General features: G+C 41.4%; 1 protein-coding gene across 4 annotated transcripts in view; it reads right to left on the bottom strand.

The window, feature by feature from the left end:
- Positions 1-12,994, bottom strand: part of LOC110985674 (transmembrane protein 26-like) — a 34,243-nt gene extending 21,249 nt beyond the window's left edge. Inside the window, exons 1-4 of one of the 4 annotated variants that reach the window (XM_087136203.1) lie at positions 12,846-12,994; positions 12,558-12,607; positions 5,905-5,957; positions 2,453-2,811 (exon numbers count right to left, since the gene is read on the bottom strand). In XM_087136203.1, coding sequence (XP_086992329.1) covers positions 2,453-2,718 — 266 coding nt within the window. In that variant the 5' untranslated portion in view covers positions 2,719-2,811; positions 5,905-5,957; positions 12,558-12,607; positions 12,846-12,994. Of the gene's footprint in view, positions 1-2,452; positions 3,716-5,904; positions 5,958-12,557; positions 12,608-12,845 lie in introns of those variants that run through there. The other 3 variants (XM_087136202.1, XM_087136205.1, XM_087136204.1) reach the window with 3 other exon arrangements.
- Between the last annotated feature and the right edge of the window lie 6,221 nt (positions 12,995-19,215).

Below are 19,215 nucleotides of genomic sequence, written 5' to 3'. Positions count from 1 at the left end.
AGCGGGTACTCTTTGCCTTGGGTCCTATGAGCTTTGCGTCTGTGAAGTAACGCTATTTTTAAGACGACTTTACAAAATATGGTTATATGATGATTTTTTCGTACCCATCATAAAGCCAGCTAGTTATTTCTTGCAAGTAATTTGGAGAAGCAATTAAAGTAGAATTTTTGTCGCTAACCTTAATTTTAATTGTCATTTGCTTGACAACAGTCAAGTAAAAAAAAAGATAAAAACCAAAAAAACTGTCGTGTGAAATTCCTTTTTAAAAATATTACATGTACATGTTTTGATGTTTTATATAAGACGGACTTGTGTTTTTACATTGCAAATTTGAAACTTTTTGATATTGGCTATAGTTATAGTGAATAGTGGAAGTTACCCCCCCCCGAAAAATCTGAGGCTCAAATTCTTAACATGAAAACACGTAAACTGAAGAGTGTCTTCCCTAATTTATATCACAGCAACTGTGCCCAACTTGCCAGAAAAGTTTGGACCAAAATTTCACTGGCCAATACACTTAATTCCAAAAGTATTTCCAAGCAGTTTTCATACACTGAAGAACAGAATAAAAATGCTCAAGAAGTGACTAAGAGAAAAATTCATTGTATAAATCCTTTAATTGAACTTCGTCCGTCGAATAGTTGGGCGCACTGGCATTTCGACCAGTTCCGCTGTTTCTCGCTCGCAGGAACAAAACGACATCCACAAATTACCAGCGTTATTCATCACTATCAAATTGCTTAACTTCTATTTCAAAGTAAAAGAAAAATCGTTCGCACTTCCGCAGAGGACAAAGCGTACGTGATAAGATGTTTATGCGTATGTGGCTCTCTCTTGAAACGGAAAAAAATTAATCTAACCACAAGTGGGACTAGCCGAGGCTTTGGATGGCCTGATTGAAAATCTGCTTAAGTCATTACTGCATTGCGCAAGGTACATGTAACAAACATCCGAACAGTGTTCTGAAATGCATACCAGTAATAACAGTAGGGATAATGAGAAAATGCAGCGATTACCTCAGGATTTTTGTGCGTGGAATGCATGTATTCACTTCAGACTTGAAGGAGTGTTCCTTCTCATTAATACCAATGCAAAATTAATGAAGTCTTTGGTTTCATGACATATCAACGTTAGATGTACAGAAGTATTGTCACTTTTAAAACCCTTCTTTCTACGGAGACAATACTTAAGTTTTACAGTCGAGTCCTTCGCAAGTCACGTTCCAAGTCCACCAGCACGCCCTTTCACAATATAAATATGCATCAGTACCAAGATGACGGATGATAAAAAAAAATGTTTTGCCAAGGATCATTTGAAGACCTGGTGACTTGGTTTGAAACTTATTATGGACAACAGTGTATATACTCCTTCGCAAAATGTAAGTTTGGTTTTTTTTTTTGACTTTTGGAATCGTACATATAAATATATGCAACCTTTATTTATTCATAGATTTTTAAATATTAATATTAAATATTATATTATAATATTATTAAAATTATATTATTATATACTATCTTTAAATTTGTTGATCTGTCATTCATTCATTTATTAAAAAGTCAAATGAAAATTGTTGTCCCAGTCAATAAAAACACAGATGAAAAACCAAAGTAAGAAGTCACAGTTAGACCACTAAATTAAAATATAAAAAGAAAAATACCATTAAAGATAGATAATTACACAGCCCGAATAAAACCATATTTACCTAAACACCAAAATATAAGACACTAACTAACGCAATGCCCCTAGACACAAAATACAATTCCATTTTAAAACTTTCTTCTTTGGATAGGGCCCATTATTCAATAAAAATGTTGGTAAGTTGATAAAAGAAGGGGCACGCACTCACAATCCATATGTATACCCAAAGTACCTTAGTCAACAAACATTCATTTAGGTGAGATCTCACGGCAAACTGAGACCGAGCCCAATAAAGACCTAAGTTGTATTAATTAAAAGCACTGAGAGGCATCACTAGTCGCCAGCAAGTCCCCACGAGTCACAAGATGTCCAAATGATTTCGATTCCTACATTCGTTCATACAATGTCTGATAGGCCCGAATGGACCTATCACCCTCACGTGTGCGCAACATGCCCATTTTAGCGGCTCCCCAACTAATGTGATATGCCAGTCCCCCCACCTACGATTTATTCCTTTTCGAAAATTCTGGGATCCACTTCCGTCAGAGGTTTAACCTACTTGTGATTTTTAACTTGTTGATTCCCACTCTTCAAACCCAAAACAGCGTACCGCTAAACACATATCCCGAAAAGAGTTATTACAGAGGGAAGGAGTTTTCATGCAAGCACGTTTGTAATGGGCACGGTATTTTGTTTATTTACGTTCACTGCCATTGATAATGTAAAACGCACCTATTCCCAGCACCCTTTAATGAGAAAACTCATGCATTTGCCTGATATCATTGATTTCCACAGTTTAAACAACGATGCTTACCATTTCCACTCGCCAGATTTCCGGTACCGGAAGGTCACATAGGCCTCGACGTACAGAAGGGCGTTCATGACCACTAGCAGCCACCAGGTGGGGTCCTCCTTGACTGTGGCTACCCGCCACACCGAGATGACGGAGGAAACAGAGAAGAGGACCCGGACGAACACCCCCTGCACCATGGTGAAGATACGACCGACAGAATACCTCTCCTCCGTCTTGTTCTTATTGTGCCCCTGGTCGTTATCCATGCTTTTACTTTTCACTTCCATCCTGTTGAGCACGAGTTCTCCCTGTCCGCGTAATAGTTTAAAAAGCTGCCGTTTTTCACACGCTGGGGCGTTAACTTAGTGAAGTATGAGGCTCTGCAAATTAAAAGTATTTACGAAGATGACACTCAGATGAAATTAAAGCCAGCAACTCCTCGAGAATGAAGGTTTAAACAAGAAGTCCCTGCTGCTCTAGTGAAATCTCCTGTTGAAAAACCAAATCAGGAACACTGTACAAACATCAATATTCGGACTTTTCGGTTACAAAAACCCCCAAACAAATGTGCAGTTATGACAGCAAGAGTTTTTTGGTCTTTTTCAGCTCTCACGAAACATCACCTTCGGGGTTGTCACACAACGATGATCCCTATTAAACTAGCTTCTGGGCCGAAACTGATGGAAAACGCAGCCAAACTGTTGAATCCCAGCCGTCCTCTTATCCCGTGGTGGAGCATTGAGCGCGCAGCGTCCACCCATGCAGGAGAGCAAATATTATTCCACGAGGGAACTTAAAAAGGTTGGCATCGTGTGGATATGACCATTGCGGGAAGATGGATCGTTCTCCTCTCGTTGTGCAAACGGTGGGCGAGACGTTTGTCCAGTGACGACGGTGAATTCACTTCCCTGCTTCATGTCTTTGTGTGCGTCGCCGTTGTGACACACGCCACTTAACCGTGGCTTCTGTGAAGTGCGCCACGCGGTATTGTATTCGCAGCCGGAGGCTATAAGTGAATGATTTTCTCCACGCACAGGATTGCCAAAAGAGAGCATGCATCATCTTGACATAGTTTATGCTACATACCACATTATATTGCATCTAATATCGTAGGAATTTTGAATGGAATGCGAAACCAAGAAGTCTTGATCTATAATGTTCCATTTTTCACAGCGATGTCCAGTAGTGAAACGGCACACGCAGAGGCTAAATTGTATAACCCAACGCTTGCTCTCACCTTTTAGAGCGTATAGATAATTTAGGGTGAATTTAAAATATTCATAAAAACTGTTTTAAAAGTTTCTAAAAATACTGGTTAACGATATTGCTTTACTCTCTCGCATTTATTTTCAAAAAAGTACACGATAAGGGCTAATTGGTTTAAACTTCATTCGCAGTCACGGCAAGCCTACTTCTACTGAACCATGCTACGTACCGTGACGATAAACAAAACCCATCATGTTGCGCTCATCGCTATCCATCACGCTAAAACACACTCCCCATCATGCCAATGCCTTCAACACTACACCACAACTTTGACGTGCAAAACATAAAGAAATAAATAATGAAAAATGTTTGGCTGCCTCAGATTTGAGAGGACTGAAGCAAAGTAATGCCTTTTACTAAAAAAAAAATCATTTTTTGTCCTTTGTGCATCCAACTCTAAAGAGGGTTCCAGTACCAGTGACAACCTGGTTTTTCCCTTAGAAATGTCGCGTGAACTTGCTGGGAAGGGACGAGACATGAAGCCAGTCTTCTTTAAAAGCAGGGGCTGGCCAGTTTCCTGAAAGCTGCCCAGCGAGAGCTTTGCTTCACGCATTTCCCGCTGCAAATTGCACAGACTCTGACCGCTTGATCATCAGAGCAACCTTATCCTTACGGGGAGCATAAGTGGTACCAGTTATCACTGTATTTGCGTTTTCCTACCAATCTGTCTTAAGGAGCTTAATTAACTTCCCTTGAGGAATGAAAGCAAACGCATGGTCTACCGCTGTCAGTGTGACCCCCCCCCAAAGATCGAGATAATTTCTAATCCTGGAGGACACAGGAGAAATTATGTCCTTTGTTTTAATGATAACGGTGCGCACAGTCAAATGTTATAGCGAAACAATTTATTTTATACAGTTTTTTCGGACAATTTTGTTTAATGTGGTGTCCCGCATTTCATTCGTTTCGAAGGCTGTCGCTTTATCCACTTTATGTTATAGCTTTTGCCTGTATTGGACACTGTATCTGATAAACTTTAGCTTATCCTGGCATATTTCAATGAAGAATCTCCACATCGCTCAGTATGAACATGTTGGAATGCGACAGTCACTGACACAGAGAGTTCACATGAGTGGTGACGAGTGTCGTTACTTTTTTTATCAGTACACTCTGCATCTGCGACACTTCATGCTCGCCACCTGGTCTGAGTAAATAGGACAGTGTCAGATTGGAGGCTCGCCCTATGCTGAACTGGCCCCTCTCGGGCGCTGTCTACAGACCTCTCGATTGGCTTTTGCGGGGTTTCCTTCATAAAGGTGAGTGGGTATCAATGGGCCGGCGAGAGCGACCAAAGGACCCGTGATAGAGTAGGGACATGACTGTGAGCGCTGGATTCTTAATACAGGGACCCACAGACAAGGGAATTAATCAAGATCATAATTCTGGTGAAGCTGCGATATTAATCTGGAGCTGGGACGATGCATCATTCAGTCTCTTCTTATACGCCAGTACCCTATTACGGAGTAATATGCGCAACCAGAACACTGATCCTTTTCTCCTGCGCGAAATGGGAGCGGCGGCGATCGCTCCCACATGCCTCGGGGTATTGGCTAACCATTTTGACGGGTGGTGTATACCCGCTTTCCATTCTTCCTGAATGCCAAAGGATGATTAATCTCGTTTCTATGGAAAGTGACAGACGATATTGATGGAACACACGGTGAGTAATGACAATAACCCCAAAGGGACCGTATCCTCTCCATATTGGTCTCATAATGGCTGCCACATTACAATGAGTTCTCTTGCTCGCTTTCGATGAAACACGCGCCTGCTCAGTGGCAATTAATACTATCCAAGCTTTCCATCTTCAGCGTTTGGGGGGATCACAGTCACAAATTTACCCCCGTCACAAGGAATGTCAATATGAAAATATAACCAACGCACCGGCTGTTATAGTATATAACTCTGTATGTCTTTCAAAATATTCCCCAGTCAAAAAAGACAGGATATCACAACCACTGCAGCCTGGACCAATCTGTGAGGAACGTGATACTAAAAACGGAGTAAAGAGAGCAAAAGGAACCTCAGACATACAAAAATCCCAGGTACAGTTTCTGACAGGAGGCAAACTCCCGCTAGAAATTCAGCCAAGCCCCTTCACCTTCAACTCCAACCGAACCTAACCCCCATCAAACCACTGACACGCTAGTAGCGTCTCAAGTAAACTAAACTTTAAATACATGTTTAACGTAACTGTGAGTTCTCACCTCAAGGGCGAATCCAGAACCAAATCTGTGGAGAGGGCCAAAATGTTTCCTCCCTAGGGAAGAGCAAAATGTAACGATGTCTTTATATCCTTTATCCCAGTTTTAACCCTTACCCAATCATTCACCCCAAAATATCTGTAACACACGCCGATAGTCCGACTCAAACCCAACTGATATACGAGAAATGCTATACCAAAATATCATCTGAACTCCAAATCTTACCATTTCGCAAACCTGATATTGAGATCCGTTCGACCCCCCCCCCAAAAAAAACCTTAGCATGAACTTGCCCAACCGGTTATACCATGGAATCATTTGTACATTGCAGCCAAAGCTCTAATCCCAACCTGCAAACCAAACTCCGAGGTCAGTGCAAAACCCCATCTTCAAAAGGAACCCCTACACCAAAACAAGTAGATCCGACAACCCCAAGAATAAACCACTGTGACTTTTTTTAGAAGGCTACAGCGATGTCTGATCTACCAACTGAAGGGGAATCATGTTAAGTTTCATTTGCTAATGAAGTCAAAGTAGCCATATCATTCAATTAAGAAGCCACAGCAAAAACAAAGCCAAGGACAGAAAACTAGATAGTCCTATTAGACGCTAATGAGCACCAAGAGAACGGTATCATCTCATGGGAGGTTGTGCTCAGGTCTGCTTACCAACCTTGACAGGATTATGATGGCATATGCCTAGACTGACAATTCGTTTACCCCAGCGAAACCTTCTTTTTCGTCTAGAATACTTGGACGACTGTTTACCCAATATTGCCTCAATTAGGCCTCAGCATTTCATTAGTCCAAAATGGTAATCGACGTAGATATCTCATTTCTTATAATCTTTTTTCATTAAAAAACAGTATGTATTTTTACTAGAACATAGCTATCCCAACAAGTTAAAATGAAATTGTTATTTTCTTTGATTGCAACCGTTTACTTTATGAATGTACTTTCTTGAAAGAACAAACCTACTACGTGCGTTTCAAGAGGTTTACAGAGACTTATGGAAGAGCACCAGAATGTAAGGTTTGAAAAAGAAATCCAAATCAACCAGGAACTTGTCATGATTAGGACAATGTATTCATGATTGGACCATCTGACCATCCGAGGCAGTGGCGTAATCTGGGCTGGCGAGTGGGGAATGGGGATGACCAAATCCTAAAATGGACCGGCCGTTGAAATACGAAGGAGGGGGGACACAACTGACATAAGAGGGTGCTGCTCATAAATACTTGTGAGCTTGCAAATGCCTGTACCTCATATCGAAACGTTGCTTTGCGTCCATTTTGTTTGTCCAAAAGTTCAAGCAAGCCAAAACACAAGTACGCACTGTCTTTCACTTGTAAAGGGGGGGGGGTAGTCAAATTGCTCAAGGTTGGAGGTAGCGGCTTTCATGTCAATAGTCAAAGGAGTCTGCATAAAAATTAAAAGTCTGTACAAGGTGTGGTAATATCTAAAGTGTGCATGATTATCTACTCCTCCTGAAAGGTTCCATTTTGATGTTGGCATTTATGATAAGGCCAAAAACAAAAAACAAAACAAAACAAAACAAAAAAACCCCTGCCTAGCCCTCATTCCGTTATTGGAAGTTCCACGCGATGACACCTCCTCAACAAAATCCAGGAAATGGCTTGCCATTCACAGGTTTATCGTCATCTTTAGCAGTAAATTACTATTTTGTGAAAGAAATACAAAGCGAACACGACATTGGTGGGAGATTCTAATGTAATAATTGTGTCAAGTGCTCTTTTAAACGCACTTTTTTGCTGGAACTCAAATGTTTATCTAAGAGTTGCTCTGGCCGCAAGTTTCACATAATTTTGCGAAAGAAACCTAAATGGTACAAATTTGCTAGCGTAATGTTCCAACTTCAATCTAAACACATTTTACACACCTTACTGTCTTTACCTAAAGTCAATAGAACACAAAGGTACTAAATATGAAATACGTGGAGTTTCACGTACCATCGCCTTTGTTGATACCCTTAGGTTGAATACGTTCGAACAGACATTTCCTGCTACGGTGTTAAAGGGCGTTTTTTGGAAAAAGAAGATCGATCTTGAGATGTATGTCTCAACTCTTTAAAGGCTCGGTAAAGTGACGACCCTTTTTCGTAGCGGCGTATGTTCTGGGGAATGGGATACTGGAACATACCACTGGAACATGCTTTTTCGTGGTGGTTGAAAAGCGGATATTTTCGAACATCCAAATGTTTTCAACAGTAATTACAAAGGGAGAAAAAATCAAAATATTTAACTACATAGATTTGATGTAAGATTCAGGGGTGTCAGTATACGTCAAATGTATTTCTGTATTTTGATTAGCGCCCCCTAGTGTCATGTAGTGTACAGCAACTTCTCCAAGCTTTTCGAGTTTCCGCGGCCAGACAGTTTTTCATTAAGCCACCCCCATGTCCCACTCACCCGAACAGATTTACGTCAGTGTTTCCTATAAGTGTAAAGGACACTAATTTCACCAGTATGATTTTTGTGATTTTTCCATTCCATAACGAAGTTGTAATGTCATTGAGATGTAAAGATTTTTTGCGAAACGATTAGACTTCAGCCGATCGCTGATGGACTTTACTTTCCTGATATGCTGCCCCCAATCGACCACATTAATTTTGTAAACGATTCCATTTGCAATCAGTTGCATATTTGTGATCAGGCACACATCATTGAATTGAAATGAACCAACTCGAGTTCCATCTAGTTTGGTATATTCCTTTCAGACAACCTTGCGCGTTTGACAGGTGGCCATGGCGAGAACTTCATATTTACTTTTGCACTTTACAGCAAACAGTGAGATCTTAATGACACCAGACTATCCAGAAGCATATCTGAGGGTGATGGGGATTGTATCCCCCCGTTCAGCCACAGACTAAATGAAACTACCAGTTAAATGACGAAAAGTAGGCCTTCAAAAAACAAAATCCTGGACCAGGATTGCGCTGTCTATCACATCCATTTCCGGTGGGTCCCCTTAGCAGGGAATCCCTTTAGTACGCCCATCACCCCCCCCCCCCGTTTCCTAAAAATTAGATTCGTCTCTGTACTATCACTCTATCGATGACATACACGCTAGCAACCTCGTTCCCGCGGAAACGATCTTGCCAGGGGAAGGGCTGGGGAAGGACTGATGGCTTTGTACTGTGATTGGCTACTTTGTGCACGACCGCCGACCACGAGGAATATCCCTTCATGTATAGCAAAGTGTTGTTTGACGGTTTTTGGGCAGCCAATGGCAATGCTTCGTCACAGGCTAAAATGTCGGCTTAAATGATAAAAACATGGCCTTGGAGCAATCACAGTAATTTTTCTTCTCACTAAGTATCAGTGATCACGTGTCTTTTGGCGCTATTTTTCAAATTGCTGGTTAACTTGATCAATTTTGGATGAACTAATGAAGTGTAATGGGAATATTTTCAGCGATGAGAAGAAAACAAAACAAAAAAAAGTACCGAATTGATAACGGCCATATTGAGCAAGATCGCACGCCCGGTAGAAATTTATCCACAATGCTCTTAGCGTCTTTAGTTGTGACCCTGTGTAACGCATTTCCTGCATTAAAATCTGTGCAAGGCCTTCAGGGTGCACCGCAGCAAATAATTTCCCCACAAACAGCAGTGATAAATCCCCATACTTCACACAAATATTTAATTCAAAAATACTCACAGGTGTTCAGGCTGCACAGAAAAACGATGTTCGACATCTCCTCTTTCATTTCCCTTTAGTGGGCTGACCAATGAAATTTCCAGAAATTTTCACCGAACCGGACCACCCCTAAAATGAAGGAAATTTCACTGCCCGGAAAAGTAGCCATTTTGAAAATGCATCGCTCTGCAAAACGGTAAGTAGTGCCACTTTGGTCCCGATTGCATCCAAATTGGTCAGAATTGGAAGCCCTGAGTCAGGGCCAGAGGTTTCGTGCCATATTTTTTCAACCCCCCTCCCAATTCCACGGCTCTCAGGACCCTCTAATATAGAATATTTTTGGTGTATAACTTTTATCAATGAGCTTGGCCGAAATATTTCTTGCTTACTTAGGTGAGTGCACCCCTCAGCCCTTGCTTGAGCCCTGCTTGGGCGCTCGGCCACGGACGTATATAAAAAACCTGGACGTGGGTTGGCTCCATTCTATTGACATCAGGATTAACAAAGGCGGGCATTGCCAGGAAAGCTTTGTATTCGGCTCGGTAAAATGGCCGCGAGTGGATTCAATGACTCTAAAGATGGATTTCACATTAGCCCCGTCAGCGCTATCCGCATAGAAACCAAGGCTCTCTGTGTTGAACATCGTCGCGCGCCCGGGGAGTCCACACAGTACATGCAGTATCCGGTTCGTAAGTGTGATACCACTTCAGTTTAAACCACGCCCACTGCACAAGATACACGGCCATCGCAGGTACGTTAGTTCACTGTAAATTGCCATTGTTTTTTTCCTTTGATTTCACGCGTCGAGTCATTCTGAAAGGCTCTTCAACAAAAATTTGCAGCATGAAAAGTCTGAATTTAACATACCTGTATGTATTTTGTGTCTTAACTCCTTACTTTCAATCGTCTGATCGTATTAAAAATTGAAGCTGACACATACAGCCTCGTTTTCAAACGCGGAAGTGCGCAGATCGACATTAAAAGCGTCGTTTTGGGATCCCTCTATAAGCTGATTAAGGGCATTTGGAGTCCAGATTTTATTACACACGTCCGTGCGCTCGGCGACGACGGAGTCCTGAGGCTGAAGTACACCCTCAACAGCGAAAGAAGAAAGATGACACTAAGTTTTCCACGGGATGCTTTCTCACGTTTGGCTTGCAAGTGAAGACCATACATTCCCACGTATATTCATGCCCCTCACTTAGTTTGTGCGCACGCGTACCAAATCTCACCACAGCCAGAAGCCAGTAAAATGGCTATTGACTCTGACAGGTGGACCCAAAACTAATTGATCATGTATATAAACACTCAAAGTCCCCTTCGCTAACTTACACATGATAAAAATCCATTTTCTGCCAAATTTTTGCCCGTCTTACCTACGTACCCCAAAGTGACAGAATCAGAAACTGGAAGTGAAGCCAACATTTTAGAGGGGACTGTTTCAGTTTTGCTGAGCTTTCCCTGACATTTCTTTACTTGTAAATAGTAATGTGAACGTTCTAATGAGAAAGTATCATGCAAGAAGGAAACCGTATGGATGAGAACGGAGTTTTTGTTGGGGCCTTTTAGTCGGACAATTTGACGTCGTTGTACGTGTTATTGTGAAAATTGGGCACTTAAGTTGGGCGAAAAACACGGAAAATGACGAAAATAATGGTCCCAGTGGAAAGTGAAGTGAATTTCAAAACAAGGTTTTCTGCCTAAAAGTAATAAACCTTTTTTATCATAAGGGTTACCAGTCTTTCATGAGGCATCAAAGTAATTTGAAGGGAAACCCAGCAAAGTTGTGAAAATTTGACACGGAAAAATTGACAATTTCCACTCCTTTGATTAGTTTCTGGAGACCTTTCTGATTAGAAGCTATTAAATTGCACCCTAATAGATTCTTGGCAATTTATTCACATACGAGGTCTTAAAGGGAAATGGCAGGACGAATCCCTCACTGATATGCGTCGTCTGCTAGAACAGCAATTTTCGGGCAGATTACCATAGGTTACTATTGCGCATGCGTGAATACAGAGTATATGGGGACCGAACACACGTGTTCCAGACTAAAATTGTCGCACGTACTCAGCATGCTCCGCGTCAAACGCACATAAGCCTATGCGGTGAGTGAGTACCAAAGGACTGTCAATTCCAGTTTCAAACACACCCTCTGTTGTTCCTGCTCAGGGCGGACAGAAAAATCCAACGACCAAAATTAGGAGGTATATTACTACTGGGCCATCCTGTTCGCATGCAAGAGGTGCACGCACTGAAATTCGTCCTTGACCAATAGGCAGTAGTCAATTGCCGAAGTGTGCACGCACAGAGTTTCCATATCGACGTAAGAAACCATTGATCCCATTATAAAGTCTGGATAGGACATCGCGCATTTTGTTTGTGTACGAAATGCGTGGCCGAACAATGCCGGTGCACCGTGCTTCAGGAGGGTAAATGCTGTATGCAGTGCATTTAGTGAAAATTGATTCTGAAGAAAAAAATGCAACGAACTCACCATTTTCTATTAAATAACCCACTTGAAATGGATAATATTAACCTTTTTTGTGTATGTGTGTGTTTGTTTTGTTTTTTAATTCATTTTTCACACCTGTTGACTACGGTCTTGCCTGGGCTATAATTCCACTTTGGGTCGGTTCAACCGTCATTTGTTGAGTGTGTAAACATTAATGTTTCACCAAGACCCACAACAGGTTTTGCATTATGAAGTCCAGACCGTCCACGTGTTTTTCCGTCTGATTTCAATGAGCCAACACCGAAAAAATCCATCAATAAAACGAAAGTCTTAATTTTAATTTTACACACTCACAGGTAACAATGTACTAATAATCATGCATATGCTAAATAAATTTATTGAAAACCGACAAGTGTGAGGATCTTTTCCGTGAGCAGAAAATGAGCAGAACTTTGACTACGAGCCAAACTAATTACGTTAGGGTCACTTTCACTGTAGACACTTATAAATCAAATTTAAAAAAAACTTGAATTCACAACTTACATTTAACACAACACAAAACACGGCTTTCTTCGAGATTTTTCCGGTGAAATCTGGGGAAAACAAACGAAAAAATAATTATTCACTTTTGAAAACCACTTTTGCCGATCAATAACATTTCAGACAGTCCCAATCTCGATATAGTGAAGTCTCATAGAATCACATTCATAAATTTCTGACTACATTTGTATGTAGGCTTCAAGTCAAGCATTATAGCACAATGCATGCATAAACTCTCTGAAAGTGTGACGCTCATGTCAAAAGCTGCTCCTTCTTCCAGACTTGATTTACCATCGATGTCCGGCAATTCACTGCTGCGCACACCTCAACCATTATTCTTTCCAAATTTATCCATACCGGGGGCAGAATTCAGTTTTTCTTCGAAATCTGACGATTGAAGTACAATAACCTCAACCAGTAGTTTTTAAATCTCCGTTTGACAGTGCACGCAACAAAATTCGCAACGCTCGTTCTTTACCTTCCTGAAAATACGCATACGCAGGACACGTTTTGGACGCGATGTCCTATCCAGTATATATAATGGAAATCAATGTATGAAACAGCTGCTGGCATGACACGAATTCTCATGGCCCTCATTGCGTATGCAAATTACCCTCAAAATCAGACATGCGTAATTCAAAATTTCCCGGCGCTGAAACATAACGTGTAGGAAAGCTACCGAATGAACACCTATACTTATTTGGGTCAGCTGAGAAGCGCGGTATACTCGACTGTTTGGGAAAAGAAAATAACCTGAATAAAGAAATCCCTCTAGGCAAAGCCCTACATAATGACGGTGAGGCGAGTCCATTAAGTGCTCCATTAGTCACGCGTTTTCCACAGAGGATGGAGCCTTGGTAACATGCAATCTCGTCTTATCACGATTTAACGCACTCTACCTCACCAGAGTCAAACCACCATACGCATTTGTATCCAAGGTTGGTCTGCTTGTACTTCTATCGACCAGTTTTCTACTGAGTTCGAAATAAAATTTGTAGTCGCGGAAGGATTGGCAACTTAGGCAATCGTGTCAGGGCCCAAATGAACTGAGCTTAGCATAAGTAGTTCGACAAATTAAAGCCCCAAACTGAGGTATTCTGCTTCATGTTCTGACTTGTATTTCAGGGTGCGTTCAGCCATGAATTCGTCAGATGTATCAAACTGCACGCCGTGCGATGACGAAAAGAGCATAGACAGTTCTAGAGATCCAGGGCAGATCTTCAGGGTCCTTTTCCCTCTATCGGTGATGATCGTTGGCGTGCCGGGTAACTGCCTTATACTGGGCGTATACTGAGCAAGCCACGTAAAACAACAACCAATCTACTGATCATGGCTCTTGCCTGGGCTGACCTCTTCACCTGCTTGCTACTAATTTACTTCATCGGCCCGAGCTTGACCATCCTCCTCGGGAAACAACCCTCGGAAGCGTTCCTCTATTTAAGATATGGCCTCTATTCAGCAGTTTCATCTTCGGTGTTGATCACCACTCTCATTGCGTTTGACCGATACGATTGCGTGTGCCGACTATACAGGAGACTGCTAAATCCAAGGAAGATACTCGCGGCACTTGTGCTCGTAGTTCTTTCTGCTTTGATATTTAACTTGCCTTACATTGCGATAGCAGCTGACAATGCCAACAAAGTGCCGTACGCTTTCATTGTTCTATCTGCTTCAACTTTCTGGTACATCGTAACTGTAACGATGATAGCAGTGTGCTACTGCAAAGTTTACAAGACAATCAGAAAACATGTTAAAGTAGACATTTTGCAGACGCCAGATGGATTTGCTCCGAACCCACCAGCAGTGCCCTTGTTCCCTACGGGGAAGCAGATTCAACATTCCTCTCAACAGGGCGACATAGCAGTAGAAACGATCACAAATGTTTCAGTATCAACAACACCTCTTTGTGACACACTACCAGAGTCGATGCAACAACACCAAAGCGAATCAAACGAAATCAGAGTTCCTCCTACAGAGCAGGGTGAAAGCAGCCACGCGTCAGCCAGAGACGGCCGGGCTGGTGTGGTCAACCGTAGGCCATCCAGAGCCGCCAGCAAGGCCTTGCAGCGCAAGACCACCAGGATGCTTCTGCTAGCCAGCCTAGTGCTTCTGATATCGTGGTTGCCGTATTCGATTTACCTCGTGCTGGTTTTCACCAAGTACTTTGGGAACGCCATACCCGATGAGGCTGTTGCTGGTTTTTACCACACCTCCCTAGTGTTGTACATTAATCACGCAATCAATCCACTTATCTATGGCCTAGCGAACATGCGATTCGACAAGACTGTAAGCATCTCTTATCTAATCTTCCCTGTCGATAGAAAGGCTGAGTACAAAGGCAACGGTAAATTCTGTCACCCTGAAGCTAATTGCAAACCAAAGTAATGTAAAGTTCCCTAAAGAGGACGAAGCAGGATTAAATTCCACACGGGTCTTCTATGATAGCATGGGGGGCAAAAAGGAACTAAAAAGGAAACATCCCGAATTTTAAAAAGTTAAATTCCTCCAGGAAAATTGTCTTGAATGGAAGCATGGTTTATAAACATGTGAAGCATGCATACATTAACGTCATTTTTCTGAAATTCAAACTAGAAACAAAAGTGTGATTTCAATGTTACTTTTTATGTACTATTGTGTTTGTGGCTTTAAACTAGCTATTTTAACTTGCGACCGTCGTAATTGCTAAGCCCAAGCAGACACGTACACAATAATGATCTTTGATCGAAGCAACTAGTAACAAAGTGCTTCAACATATTTGGGAGTTCCAAAACAGAGAGCAGCAGTAAAGGGTATAGCCAAACTCAGTGACGATTCACTAGACACTTCCAATGCCCCCTTCAATGGCGAAAAGCATTGTGCGGATTTTATATGGAGCGACTCTCACGGAACAGAGTATCCGTGCAATAGTAATTCCAATGCTCGAAGCCATTGGTGGGGGCCACTGCGAATGACCAATGATAGCATTACCATGTACACCGGATTCGCTTACATGACGATATCCCCACTTTTATCTCACCCCTAAAGGTGACGCCACTCCCCCTCCCCTTTAAATCTGAATGGGGCTGGTTCCTCCATCGTCAAGATACGTTGCTGGAATAGTTTGTAGGGGTAAACAGCAGTGGTAAACAGTGACTGGCCCTTTTGCGAAAATGTTATTCGGGGAAAAACACTGTCTAAAGCAATGCACCATACTGATTAATGGCACACCAGTGAAGGTAACAATGGTTTATGACGGATGTATTGAAAGATCTGAGTTTTTTCCTGATAGAGATATAGAACTGACAAGGATAAGAAGTAGTTGAAACTCTCAATATTTGTTTCAATGAAATTGCACAAAATTAGGTTTTTAATTTCTAATGAGGCCATAATTTTGGAGGAGCTGGATATTGTTCTATGGACAGAATAGTCTTTATTTGTTGAAAACATGCAGATCGTGCCATTCTGTGTAGTGACGTTGGATAACTGTATGTTCAGGAAACTATCGCCAAATCATGTTAAAGATATTCGCTGTGTGGATACTGACGAAGTGCCGATTATGTTTTGCTTGCACATGTATAAGTTTCATCTTTATTGTTTAAAACATGACACTCATTTTCCTCGTTAAATATGTGTATAGGATTTGCATACAACCCATGTTTGTAAAACCTTTGGCAAACCTTAACCTCACGGTCGTCAGTTTCTGAATATTAAATCTTTTATCCTTTCCCTTTAACGTTTGCTGCAAATCCACACAGAGGTTTTCAGAGCCAGAAGCAATCGCCCGTTCACATTCGAACAAAAATTGAGCATGGGCGTAATCCCTGCGATAAGCTTTACATATCCCCCCCCCTTTTGACCGGAGGATGGGCTGTGAATCATCCCGTCCCTACTTTTTGTGGTGACAAATAATTAAAGCGGATCCTGAAAAACATTTAGGACTTCCCAGCAACCACAAATTCAATATTACTCCAAAAGGGAAAGCAATTTTTTTTAAAGCCATAAAACGCCATTTTGATGTAATATTGGCTTTGCAGGAGTGTACTACATACTGATTTACAGGGTGTCCCAGAAAAAAACCCAAACCCTGAGGAAAGGGGTTAATATACCCAAACCATGAGAATTGATTATAATTTATGCCCTATCCGAAAAGTAGAAGCAGTATTCTTTCTGACTATACCTTGATGGTATCCCTCCTGCCATGCATGAGTGAACGTCATTGTTTTTTACGTAATTCGCAGTTAATTCCTCTCCGAAACCTTTCGCGTGTCCAAGTCCATTCCTCCTGCAACTGGTTCCCCTTGGCTGTTGCAAAAGCTGCTGTCGAACTGCAGCAACGTTTTCAGGAGTTCGCACTGTGCGCCTCCTTCCCGAATGACCCTTATTCAAATTAAGGCTTGTCCCGTGTTCTCGGTATTTGCGCACATTTTCCCAGATGGTCGACTTTGCCAGTGGATCCCTATGAGGGGAAAGTTTCCCTAAATGCACCTTGGGTGGCTTGAAAGCTCTTGTTTTCAAGAAATTTTGTCACGACAAACACTCTTTGCTCTTTGGTAAGTTGCATCATGTTGCAGACTTGCTGTCCTGCTTCGAACACTTTTTAACACTGCACTGGCCTTCCTCGGGGCATGTCAACACATTTAAACCAGATTATTGCACAACTTTAAAGTGACAAAAGGCAATCTTCCCTCATTAATTAACATGACCTTTTGTTGTCACTTTCAACCAGGACAAGCATGACAGAGGACAACCTCATTCACTGGTTTATCCAAAGTGTTACAACTGAGTTCGGTTGCCCCATTTTCAAGACAATGGTGTTCAGTCATGCATGGCAGGAGGGATACCATCAAGGTATCATTAGAAAGAATACTGCTTCTACTTTTCGGAGATCCTTATACATTGTAATCATATCCCATGGTTTGGGCATATTAACCCCTTTCCTCAGGGTTTGTTTTTTTCTGTGACACCCTGTATATCATGCGTTACTGCCCCCTCCAAAATTGTTCAAATTTCCAATCCACAGTTCCCGGCACAAATTTACGCTACTGAATAGAGAACTTAACACATAGGAAATTTTATACCATTCATCTCTAGAAGGCTGGATATAAAAGTTGAAACCTCTGTGGTGAGCATCAGTACTGTATGTAAATGACTGAGCTATATCAGACCCATTTACTAGACGGACGATGTGTCTTTCACTGTTTGGAATGTATCCATAACACAATATTACAAATGAGATGAATTCACCATGAATGTATCCCCAAATAGTTGGTAGCTCATTTTGATTTAAATGAATACATTCATTGATAGTTTGTCAGCACTAGACAGACAGCAAAATGGATAGATGGGTGAAATAGACCAAAACTGGATTGTAAAAATTAATTCATAGAACACTGCGCTATATGCATGTATAATCCGATCGACCGATATCTAATGCTTAAATTGCGTGAAAGGAGTGAAAATTCAAATTAAAGTGTGCAGTTGCCAGCGTAACCATTGGTGTTTAATTTTTTGATCAACTTTTTATGACGATGGGCACTTTTTTCAGTGCATCTGGGTAATTTCACGCTGTACTCGAAAATTTTCCGGGCGTGAATGAAAATTTCGAGGAAAATATTTTAACTATACGCAAAGGGCTATTGATTGTCGTGATGGACTTGCACCGTTTTAAACAACGCACATGGAGGTGTGCGCATGACTGCAGCAAGCCGATGCCGAGATGTGATAAAATGAACAGTCTCGATCGCTGAAAACACTGCCCCGAAAACACCTGCTCTTCTCGGATTTTAACAAAGTATGTTAGTTGGTCAATGCCACTGGTTAAGGAGTGAATATACGCGTCAGTCAAAAAGCACGAAGAATCTGTCATCTCATTTATAATCAACATTACAGTACAAATGCAATTTTATGGCTAAAATTCCAATATTCATTTCTTTCGGCATACCGCATCGACCTACCAGATTCTCTAGTTTATATCCAATGCTTGAAATATCTTATCTGTTCATGCATCTTGTATTTATGGGCAGCAGAGCCTGAAAAAGTCAGGCGGTCATTCGGATCCCTTGAGCGTCTCGCTTTTGGGTATTTCAATTTTGGTCTCCCTATCAAGTTCTGTAATATTTGGGATTAAAATCACCTCAGGAAACAAACATGTTGTGGGAAAATTTTCCTGCAGATAGGTTTTAAATATAAGAAGGATTTGATTTAAGACGTTTCACATTGGCAGAGAACCAAGGTTTCCATGTTCGTGCACGTTTGTTTTCGCATCACGTTCTCACTTGAGGACAAGAAAGTCACGTTGCGAAGACTTCCCTACCTTTAGCCTTTGGGCTATAGGTTTAGTTTGGCTGGCCTAGAGCATTTATTTTCAAAAAAGGCTACACGTGACTTTATAATTATTTTCAGTAAAGTACAGGTCATTCCTGTAAATGTATTTCAAATAAATGAAACAATGAAACTTACTTGGGTCTTCTGTTTCGATTCCAGTTTTCCTACAGATTAGACACGAGTTGATTTCATGTATTTCAGATGTTCAGAAGTGAGATATCAATAGTTGGTATGATGTTTCTCTTTCAGGTTTCCATGTTAAATTAATCCTCTGGGAGATAATTTACGGGGCCTTTTGGGGAAACAATTTTATAGAAGCAAATGAACGGACAGTATGTGGGAATTCTAAAATCTTTCA

Source organism: Acanthaster planci, linkage group LG04, assembly GCF_054643075.1.
Source record: "Acanthaster planci isolate LZ-2023a linkage group LG04, COTS_SCS, whole genome shotgun sequence".
Taxonomy (NCBI): Eukaryota; Metazoa; Echinodermata; class Asteroidea; order Valvatida; family Acanthasteridae; genus Acanthaster; species Acanthaster planci.
This window is presented reverse-complemented; position numbering and strand designations above follow the sequence as displayed.